Raw genomic sequence first — 10,393 nt, forward strand, 5'->3', positions numbered from 1 at the left:
CTCGAGAATAAAAATTGTTCAATAAAAACAGCACCACATCTTATTTTTAAAATTAGAACTTTGTTTTTTATTAATAAATATTATACAAATAAACACTGACGTTCTGTAACAATAACTTTAATGCCATTAAAAATGTTCACTACGATACAAACATCAATTTTTTTTAGTAGTTAATTACCTGTAGATAATTTTCGAAAAATGTTTAAAACATTTCACAAATACAAAGAAGAACAATGTATTAAAAAAAACTACAAATACTGTACACTTTTAACTTACATATTTCCGACTAGACTGACAAAGAACGTTTAATACAAAATTAAAAAAAATCTTTTAACACACTTTCACATACTCATGTGCATCTTCTACACATTTTAAATGTTTAATTTCCACGTAAACATAGGTACATTAATTTTATTATTGCATTGAAATTGTTAATTTTAATCATGCCTTTTAAACAGACCATTTTGAACAACTGTTAAAGATCAAAGGAACAAATCTAGATACAGGGTCATTATTAGGGTTAGGCGTAAAATAGTTGGCGCTCCGCTCCAGCGTCGCACCGCTATCTTTTTCGCTGCGAGCGTGAACCGTGGATTTACGAGCGCGCTGCACTGGATCGTGATGGTGGGAGGTATTCTTGTGGCTTTCGCTATTTTCCGCCTAAGTCTACTCATTATAAATGATTGTACCATCGTAGTTGGCGTTGAAAACCCACACAAATGTTGGATGTGCCGTCAGACTCGCAACATTAGACAAACTAGTAGACAGGTTTCCACTACCGTCACCTATCGGCGATACTAGTCTCACTCATGTTATGAAGCTTGCGGCACATTCAACTAAGCCACCAACGCCTACTACGATGGCACACTCATTCATAATGACCCTGTATTATTCACAAGTGTCAGGTCAAGTGTGCTACTTTATTGATTCCGTTATCTACATCTCTTGTTCAGGGACACTATAAGCCGATCAATTTTAAAGTTTACCCTAACGAGCACCAGATAACTTAAATTGACCACAGCTAACGTGACGAACATGCCTACTGACTCAAAAATCAATTTGGGGGCAAAAATTTTCCAAATCATCATGTGCCGACAATGTATTGTGGCGGCCAACATTGTTGCAAACACCTGAAAAATTCGTTTAAAACCAACGCAAAACTATCAATCCACTTTACCCTAATTCCGTGACAAATCATGTATTTACATATCGTTGTGAACGCCACCGTGATCATCAAATTGTCGCGTTCGTAGAGCAAGACTTCGCCTCTCAAATTTTCTTTCTCCATGATATTTTTATTAATGGCGGAGGGCAACATGACAGATACGGTGAAGGGCATGACGATGAGAAGCGGTACTAAAAATCCCATCAGTATTTGGGAGCAAAACGTGTTGATTATTATCAGCGTTCCTGGTACGAAATTGTTTTTGAAAATCCCAGAAGTCCCCACAAAGGCTGCTTCCCATATTATGTTGGGGAAGGATGGTTGGTGTCCCGTACCATAGAAAAAGTACTGAGACAGAATCACCCACACCAAGAGAGACATGTTGGGTATCTCAAACAGTTGTTCTGAAAGGTAAAGGTAAATAAAATAATTGTGTCGATTTGCGATAGTTGCGTACCTATGGTGGTAGCTTTTTCCAGTCTTATGATCGACGTTATTATCAGCACGAACGCCGACGCCAGAAACATTATGACAGTTGCAGGTGCAACTGCATCACCATGGAGCAGAGCGAACAGATGCGTTAAGTAAACTCCAATTGCCACAAAAACCGCGCTGTATGCAGTACCCAAACCGCAGAGCACCGGAATTTCTTCTCTATTCGGTTCGTTGAACAGCTTCTTGACTTTTTGGAACAAGTTAGGAATCGCATTCTGTTGAACATCGACGGGGTGCTCGTCACTGTTTGGCAAAATGTACACGCAAAGAGGTTTCACGATCATCGTGACCACACCAAGAGTGGACAAACCATACACGACCCACGCTAAGACATTGGCTTGCCAGAACCGCACAGACTTATTTTTTGACTCTCCAGGCAAACGATTCAAAACCCAAAATCCACTCGTGCACACGACCAGGACAGTCGGAGCGTACTTCAGCATGATCACGGTGAAGGTGTAACCGTTGAGGTTGCCACAGTTTCGCAACCACACTTTCGTTATGGTGACAAAGAGGGCCAGAGTGACCACCGTGATCATCCATTGGAGTTTTGTAGTTTCTGTTTTTGACGTGAAAGCGTTGTAGGTCTCGTAGCACCAGGGTTGTTCCAAACGGTCGCGACAACGCCAAAAGTACATCGAAATGCGCACCAGAATCAGCATGGCCAACGCTATAGAGAGCAACTTCAGCTTTGACTTGGTGTTCTTTTTTCGGAGTTCTCCCTGGGACACGCTCAAAGTGCCTATCAGGATAATAGTCGCCAATAAAAACAGTAACACGGAAGATTCTTCGACGACGAAACTGTTGGAAAATAAACCGCACAGGTGAAATACCAACACCAGTCGACAGATCAGGTTTGATATTCGCTCTTTCTTGCTGCGGTCGTACCAGTTGAGACTGATCAACTCCCAATTCTGGATGACCAGCATGACCAACATGAATTGCGACGCCACTCCCGTGGAGAAGAAAATTGTCGAGGTTAGATTGTTCACGACGTTGAAATAATACAAAATTGTTGACAAACAAACGGCAAGGAATAGAACGGAGTAGGAACAAGTCAGAAATGAACTCATGAAGATTTCTGGAAGGCGGTTGCTCGGAATGCCGTCGGTTATCATGTACACGAAAAACATCGACAAAAATAGGAACAAAAGACCACGAGTCATGGAAAATGCGTCGAATTGAACCCACACATGTTCGCAAGTTTGACGCAACTTTGTCAAGAAGCTGACACACTCTTCGGCGAAATCTGCAAAGACAGCTTCACTCGTGACGCCGTCAAGTCTGCCACTCAGCGCTGCAAATTTCTGGCGCAGTTCTCTCAAAGTGGTCTCGCTGAAGGTGTCTGATGACGTTCTCGAGTAGTCCTCGATGTATGTCAACATTTGCTGGACGTTCCCCCACAGATAAAACAAAGACAGTTGCCACTCCTGCACGTAAGAGTTGTTCAAGATTGGCAACGCGTCTAAAATTATTGTCCCCAGATTTGAGAATGGAATTGCGACTCCAAAAATTGCGGCCATTGTCGGAACAAGATTGACTTGTCTCACTGTGTCAGACTGATTCCCAAATACTGAGAGTGTTTTTTTTGAATAAACGAACATCGCTGAGGTGACCTCGTCGTCAGCATCACCTCCGTGGTTGCCAGTTTCGGTCATCCCATGGTCACCAATCACAAACAACATTGTGTCTGAATCAAGCTGCCTGGCAATATTCCTATAACGCAATTGAAATTATTTAGTTTATCATGGTGCGTTGTTAAAGCTGCCTACTCGATTACTGTATTCATTTCAGTTAATTTGCGGTCCATTTCTGGATGATCTGGTCCGTAGCGATGTCCACAATGGTCCACTCCCAAATAATGCGCGATTAGAAAAGTCCAGTCAGTCTTACCTAATTCTGGATACAAATGTGTGTTAACGCCAGCATCAACAGTATCTAAATCCCACACGTCAAACGATGGATAGGGATATTTTCGGAGAAATCTATTAGGGTACAGTCCATCCCAAGTATCATCACCTATCAGTACAGTACTGAGGTTGTGTCTCAACAGCTTAAAAATATTGCGTGAGTGTAAATTTGAGATGTAGCTGCTGTGATGTACTAACTTGATCGATGATATTGTCCTCGTTGATTTCATTGGTGGCAAAGTTTGATCCCGCATCAACGAACGTCGGGAGGCTGCCAGTCGTTAAAGCTTTCAGTCTTTGCATTGTTGTAGTGGGTGGGTCCGCGACGAATCTATACAATCGAGAAAACTCTGGGTGCTCCATCATCAGCTTGTTAATAATCGGTAATTTGTTTTGGAATGGCCGTGGATTCTTTAACGAATTATCAAAAACGGCAAAATCGTAACGCAACGCGTCAATAACGACCATAATAATTCGAGTTTTTTGCGGTATACAAATATTAGAGGCATTGTGAACATTTTCTAATAAATATGATGATTTGACTGTATCACGACATAGCTCTTGCGTATCGTTTAAAATACTTGATTCTTTCAGTACACACGGAATTTCGGGCATGGGTATACACGTAGAGTTGCTCTTTTGGGCATTTTTTGATAACAAAAATCCTTTTGCAAAAAGTAAAATAGATGAGACTATTAAGTAAGTGAACCAGAGCATAAACAAGAAGTAACACCAATGTTTACCCATTTTACATGCAACATTTACGCAAGCCACTTAATTTTGAAAAATAAATCTATCACAGTGCACACACCACCATAACATAACCTCACTTCTAATTTAATTGTAATTTTCGTAATTTTAACTAATGGGGTAGACATTTGAACTACTGCAATTTTTCAAAAAAAAAAGTACATCCTTCAATTTAACTCTTTTTAGTTTGCGATTTTATAGCACACATTGTTTCTTAGTGTATTTTCTATTTAGGCAAATTATAATAGAAAATACTTTTAACTAACTAATATCGATTATTTCACATCGAGGACAAATAATCTAAACGTGACATTGACGTAAACAAATAACTTAACCAAGAAATTGTTATGAACTTTAGGGAGATACTGCTTTATTGTCAGTGAATTGTGCTAGATCTGTGGACCCGTTATAGATATGGAGCCCGAGGAACATTTATTATCACTGAAAGGTACTGTGGCCAACATGATACCGATCGACGACTGTTTAAAAAAATTTTAGTTATGAGATTGACTCGCCCTACATTAGCCAGTCCTCTTCCCATAACCTGCGACGGCAAAGATCTACCAGGCAACTTATTAAATGTAGCGCTCCAACAAGATCCCACTTCGGTAGCGGGAACTGAGACGTTATGCACAGGACAATTTTTGCTTTTGCCCCAAAGCCCTGTAAACATTTATCTAGGAGAAACATTTTCCAGTTACATTTGCGTGTACAGTGAAACCCAACAAGTTGTCAGTAATGTCATCGTCAAGGTAGATTTACAAACTTGTTCCCAAAGACTGCCACTATCTGTGAATCCCCCAACTCCTCAACTAGCCTCAGACGAAACTGTTAACATAGTAATACACCATGAAGTGAAAGAAATTGGAAATCACATGTAGGTTATTGTTACACTTGTTTTACCACGTCGACAGCGCAATTTTCAGACTTGTTTGTGAAGTATCGTATCAGAATGCCGCCGGGATTTTGAAATCGTTTCGAAAATTTTTCAAAATACAAGTACTTAAACCTCTCGACGTCAAAACAAAATTTTACAATGCAGAAAACGACGACGTGTATTTAGAAGCCCAAGTTCAAAATATCACAGCAGGACCAATATGTCTGGAGAAAGTTGCTTTAGATGCGTCTCATTTATTCAAAGGTAGCGTAAAATTAAATTTATCGAGCTTTCATTAGTGTTCTTTTTTGTAGTCACTTCCTTGAATATAACACCAACAGGTGAAAGCATATTTGGTAAAAACACGCTTCTAAATCCTCAAGCTATATGTCAGTTTCTATATTGTTTGTCTCCCAATGAGAAACTGTCGGCAGATTTGAAAAGTTTAAGCGGGGCGACCAACATAGGTAAACTCGATATAGTGTGGCGATCAAATTTAGGGGAGAGAGGAAGATTACAAACAAGTCAACTCCAACGCATGGTAAGAAGTATCTTAATTTGACGTTAACTAAAGCAGTTACAACTCTTTACAATATAGACTCATAATTCTTCAAACACTTTGAGCAAAATTAAGCAACTGATATTGAAGTCTCTGTTTGAATAACTTGTTTTCATGTTTTTCTAATTTTTGACCATGTAAGTTAATTTTTTTTGAAAACTGGACGCAAATTTGTTGCGTACATTTTAAATTAGAAGTACTTGTAGGGTCCAGATTATGGAGACATCAGGTTGTCCATAATAGAATTGCCAAATTTTACAGTTTTGGAGGAACTGTTCACTTTCAAATGCAAATTAGTCAATAACTGGTAAGTCACAGCGAAGCAAAGTGTGATTAAGAAAATTTGTAATCGACTCAGCCTTGGAAAAGTCTTGGGCCTGCACCAATACCTAGTTATCAAATAAAATTAAAAAGCAAGGGAAAAAATAGCGGAGATGATAATAATTTACAAATAAGGTTTTATTGATACGTGAATTTTCAAGAAAGTCTTTCCTACGGGGACAATTGTTTTGTTGAGCTGTAGAAAAATTGTATTGCATAAACGGATGCCAGAAAACAGGAATGGGAGAATGTAGGGTTAGGAAATTGTTTGTTGAGGCTTCAAGTAAACATGTAGGCGTCCGTGGTTCAAGTTACGACGAAGTATCCGCCAATTAAAATTAATTGTATTGAAGCCTGCAAGTGACGTAACTGTAAATACCGCAATTTCGGTTTAACCGATTACAAATTTTCTTGATCCCACCTTATTGTATTGTTTTAATTTGGCATTTCTCAGCGAGAGAAGTGTGGAGTTGATGCTTTACTTGGAGAATTCTGACGGTCTGGCGTGGTGCGGAATCTCCGGACGTAAACTGGAAGTGTTGCTGCCCCACTCGACGTGCGTGTTAGAATTCAAAGCCATTCCTCTCGTACCTGGCTTGCGCACACTTTCAGGAATAAAACTAGTCGATACGTTTTTAAAAAGAACTTACAGTTTCGACGATCTGGGGCAGGTTTTTGTAATAATAAATGATAACGTTGAAAATGGGAAAAGCATTTGAAGGTAGATGCTTTATTCAATATAATCAACAAAATTTCCAAAATAGAGCATATTATTACTTAAGTTGTTAAAACTATAACATATGTATATTGAGAAATAAAGCTCTCTTACACTTTACAATTTAATAAATGCATCAGAGATTTCGTCAAGAAACAGCAGTTTGAATATGTCATTGTAAAAGTCTGGATAATACGTGCACGCCCTTTTACAATCGGGGGTCCAATTAATTTCCAAAATTTTTGGTTGCACCTCGTGAGCCTCGTTCCACTCTAACATGAGGTCGGCCGCGTACAAGGCCCTAGACTGGGGACTGTGAGCGATCCCACGTGGGGGCTCTTCTCGAACGGCATTTTCCAAAACTCGTCTCAGCGCATCCAGAGCGGATCGTTCTACATTTTCCCACTTGAAAAGTGGATACTGTTGCTCCCATTTAATTTTAAATTCTTCACAAAGCATGTGCTTCATCGCAACGTGCTCGTCGTAATTCATTACGGTAAAGTGTTTTTCGAAATCATGGAAGTCTTTCAGTTCGAAAGGCTTGTTGGCAAAGCGCAGAAAAAATTCTTTATATACGTAAGCTTTCAGTGGTTTGACGCTTTGCAGTAAAATGACGTAGCGGATATCGAATTTTACAGATCCATCACACTCGGGTCTGAAAAACAGAACGGGATTACTGACGTATTTCTGAGCTATTTTGGGTCCAGTCGCTGGCAGTCTCATTATGTAATTTAAATTGTCCGTTATGTGAATGTCCAAACTTCGAGCTAAGTTGTAAGGCTTCACAATCCAGTAGTTCTCAAGTCCTTTGTTCTCCCTGTTTTGAAAATAACTCACGAAATTGCCTATTTCTGTTTTCAAACTGTATGTCACGGGAAACCATTTTATAGACTCGAACGACTCGTTTGACGATTTCCTGCAAGTTAAAGAAAGCAAATCTTTAACTGTAATGACATACTCAAACGGAAATTGATTGACAAATTTTTCAGGAGTTTCACTCAACTCGGCAAAATCTTTGAAGTGCCTCGTGTACCATAATATATCAGCTTCAGATTCATCATTGACAAATTCAAACTTCTCGTTGGTTAAATATTGTTTTATAAGTTCGTACTCTGTGAATACCCTGTATTTCTCTCTCAGTGTGTTTGGGACAGTTAGCTGAGCTAAATCTGGCAGACTCTCCTCAATGTGACCACTTAGGTAGTAATCTGGGCCAGGAGTTTCTGGTACAAAACTTACATCATTGAACAAACAAGGCACCCATGGTAACAAAGCAGCCGACCTCTGATAATTATCGTGCACGCCTTCCGCAAAATCCATGAATACAAATTCTTCTTCTTTAATATCGTCAAGTGGAAAGAGTAAAGAATACGTGATTTGGGCGTTAATATGAACAAAAGGCACAATTCTACAGTTTGGAGTATCACTGTGCATCACAGCCGACCCAATTTCGTCCATCACATACCAGACAGGCAAGCGATCTTCTATATTTTGCGCATTTCCGATAGAATAAGTATGACACAACTTCCAAATGTTCTCAAACACTCTCTCAGCAACTTCTTCTTTGGGTAAATTATCATTTAAGCCGAGAATATTGCACAAACGGCTGCGCAGCGAATCAAACTGTAGTAACTGATTTCTGGCGTGCCCAACGCGAAAAGTCCAGGCATGATCAATTAGGTAAATATGTTTCGGATCTGTTTTCTCTATGTTGGAAATGACTTGTAAGCCCCACGCCGGTTCGTGAGGGAGTCGTTCTCGTTCGTAGTCTATTTGAAGCAGTTGGAATGTCTCGCCGGCGTTAAATATTTGGTTTTGTATTTTTTGGTTGAGGGTGTTCCAGTAAAGCTCGGGGATTCCGGACGATAACAGTTGATCTTTGTGGAGATTCAAAAAAGCATCCAACTCAGAAGTGTGTCCCATTTTTGTGTAACTTACGAACAAATCCTCACATTTATAGTTTATTTTAAACAACGCATAACCTATGTCACATGTGTCAAGGTGTCTGGTCATCTGGTGTCAACACTGTCAACTGTCAACTGCTAAGACAACGTGACCGTGACGTTTTTAATCTAATTCCCGTTAGATATAATTGTCAGTGTTCTAAATAAATTGTTCAAAGAAAAAGTTAAAATTATTATTATTCTACTTATTTTTCACATCTAGCAAAAGTATTTTAATACCTATTTTTAGTTACTCGATGCCACCGTACAGCAATAAAATATAATTCAACTAAAATATTTAAACAATGGTTGTTCGATTAAATGAAAGTTCGACCAAATGACGCCGAATTAGGCTTGTGGGACGTGAGCGGGACTGCTAACAACAAAAGATACCACTTTTATTTTTATATTTTTTACTTTCGGAAATTATTTGAAACTCAGGTGGTTCAATTTTTACAAAGAATGGGCGTAAGTACGTTTTTATATATTTTGTCATTCCACAGATGTTGTTTAATTTTCAGCGAAAAAGTTCAGTCAAAAGTAAAGAAAGACGTCTCAAACGTAAAGAAGAGCAACAGAAGATTTTATTAGCAATGTCTGTGGTAGATAAAGCCAATAAACTAACAGATCCTTTAGAACCTTTTCCAGTGTTTAGAAAATACAATAAAAATGGAATTGAGGCAGAATTGTATGTAAAAAGAGTCACTGAATTAGATGAATCGATGAAGTCTTGGATCTTCAGTTTGACCAAGAAAAACATGCAGCTTAAGTAAGTACAAAGGTAATAATGCATTTTCTTTGGGGTAATTTTAATTGTTTTATTTTGGTGTTAGATATGAACAGTGTTCTTGGGGCTGGAGTGATACTAAAAAAATGGAGGAACTAACAGATGAAGCAGCTTGGTATTTGATATCCCAGGCTGTAGATGGAACTTTGCTGGGATTTTCACACTTTCGATTTGATGTTGATGAAGGAATGGAAGTTCTTTACTGGTATAATTTATTGAAGAAGTATTTTATTTCCAATTTTGAGTAATTGAATTTAAATTGCAGTTATGAACTACAGTTAGAACCACATGTGCAAAGGAAGGGTCTGGGAAAATTTATGATGCAAATTTTAGAGTTAGTTGCCTTCAAGAATAACATGAGAAAAGTGGTATTAACTATTTTGAAAAATAATCACTATTCGAAGTTTTTCAAAGCTCTGAAGTAATCTCAAAAGTTACAAAACAATATTTGTATAATTATTTATTTGTTTTTAGTTATGAATTAGATGAAACCTCCCCAATCGATGATCAGGATGAAAGTTATCCATATGAAATCTTGAGCAAAATCAATATTAGATTGGCAAATACAACCCCCCAGAGTACAAATATTAAGAAACACAGCCACACAAATGGACATTGTTGTTCTGGACATCACCATCATTCATTAATCTTATCATAACTAATTTTTATTTTTAGTTAATTTCATATACATAAATACATATAAGTCTCAAATTTCAGTTAAATGATCTGAGTATAATTCACATGACATTAAATTTTCTTTTTTATGTAGGCATATAAAATCAATAAGGATCTGAATTTTGTAGAAATTGTTGGCCATTGATCTGAACTAAATAAAATTTGAATTAATTCAAATATAACTTCCAAAAACTAA

The 10,393-nt window shown here is 38.2% G+C and overlaps 4 protein-coding genes across 4 annotated transcripts; 2 read left to right on the plus strand and 2 right to left on the minus strand.

Moving 5' to 3' along the window:
- Positions 1–101: 101 nt before the first annotated feature.
- On the minus strand, positions 102–4,432 carry PIG-O (phosphatidylinositol glycan anchor biosynthesis class O). The gene is made up of 5 exons (XM_069037638.1): positions 3,769–4,432; positions 3,433–3,713; positions 1,623–3,376; positions 1,178–1,569; positions 102–1,130 (listed from the first exon to the last, which is right to left on the minus strand). The coding sequence occupies exons 1-5, from the start codon at positions 4,315–4,317 to the stop codon at positions 933–935; spliced, it is 3,174 nt and encodes a 1,057-aa protein (XP_068893739.1). The 5' UTR covers positions 4,318–4,432; the 3' UTR covers positions 102–932.
- A 138-nt stretch (positions 4,433–4,570) lies between these two features.
- LOC138123120 (trafficking protein particle complex subunit 13) lies at positions 4,571–6,924 on the plus strand. The gene is made up of 6 exons (XM_069037669.1): positions 4,571–4,768; positions 4,819–5,197; positions 5,247–5,461; positions 5,512–5,738; positions 5,963–6,063; positions 6,532–6,924. Exons 1-6 carry the CDS (start codon positions 4,735–4,737, stop codon positions 6,794–6,796), a joined length of 1,221 nt encoding a protein of 406 aa, XP_068893770.1. The 5' UTR covers positions 4,571–4,734; the 3' UTR covers positions 6,797–6,924.
- Positions 6,792–8,826, minus strand: TTLL12 (Tubulin tyrosine ligase-like 12). Its single transcript, XM_069037648.1, has one exon. It carries the CDS (start codon positions 8,803–8,805, stop codon positions 6,910–6,912), a length of 1,896 nt encoding a protein of 631 aa, XP_068893749.1. The 5' UTR covers positions 8,806–8,826; the 3' UTR covers positions 6,792–6,909.
- Positions 8,827–9,045: 219 nt separating this feature from the next.
- Naa40 (N-alpha-acetyltransferase 40) lies at positions 9,046–10,393 on the plus strand. Its single transcript, XM_069037673.1, has 5 exons — positions 9,046–9,203; positions 9,257–9,504; positions 9,569–9,727; positions 9,788–9,943; positions 9,997–10,393. The coding sequence occupies exons 1-5, from the start codon at positions 9,057–9,059 to the stop codon at positions 10,178–10,180; spliced, it is 894 nt and encodes a 297-aa protein (XP_068893774.1). The 5' UTR covers positions 9,046–9,056; the 3' UTR covers positions 10,181–10,393.

Source organism: Tenebrio molitor, chromosome 2, assembly GCF_963966145.1.
Source record: "Tenebrio molitor chromosome 2, icTenMoli1.1, whole genome shotgun sequence".
Lineage (NCBI taxonomy): Eukaryota > Metazoa > Arthropoda > Insecta > Coleoptera > Tenebrionidae > Tenebrio > Tenebrio molitor.

Excerpts from the sequence above, each read along its gene's own strand:
- PIG-O (XM_069037638.1), bottom strand. The coding sequence starts at position 4,317 with ATGGGTAAACATTGGTGTTACTTCTTGTTTATGCTCTGGTTCACTTAC. Across the intron at positions 3,714-3,768 it reads AGGACAATATCATCGATCAA|CTGTTGAGACACAACCTCAG; the intron begins GTTAGTACATCA and ends AATATTTTTAAG. Across the intron at positions 1,570-1,622 it reads GGAAAAAGCTACCACCATAG|AACAACTGTTTGAGATACCC; the intron begins GTACGCAACTAT and ends TTTACCTTTCAG.
- LOC138123120 (XM_069037669.1), top strand. The coding sequence starts at position 4,735 with ATGGAGCCCGAGGAACATTTATTATCACTGAAAG. Across the intron at positions 5,198-5,246 it reads AAAGAAATTGGAAATCACAT|ACTTGTTTGTGAAGTATCGT; the intron begins GTAGGTTATTGT and ends CGCAATTTTCAG. Across the intron at positions 5,462-5,511 it reads TGCGTCTCATTTATTCAAAG|TCACTTCCTTGAATATAACA; the intron begins GTAGCGTAAAAT and ends TCTTTTTTGTAG.
- TTLL12 (XM_069037648.1), bottom strand. The coding sequence starts at position 8,805 with ATGACCAGACACCTTGACACATGTGACATAGGTTATGCGTTGTTTAAA.
- Naa40 (XM_069037673.1), top strand. The coding sequence starts at position 9,057 with ATGAAAGTTCGACCAAATGACGCCGAATTAGGCTTGTGGGACGTGAGC. Across the intron at positions 9,204-9,256 it reads AATTTTTACAAAGAATGGGC|CGAAAAAGTTCAGTCAAAAG; the intron begins GTAAGTACGTTT and ends TTTAATTTTCAG. Across the intron at positions 9,505-9,568 it reads AAGAAAAACATGCAGCTTAA|ATATGAACAGTGTTCTTGGG; the intron begins GTAAGTACAAAG and ends TTTTGGTGTTAG.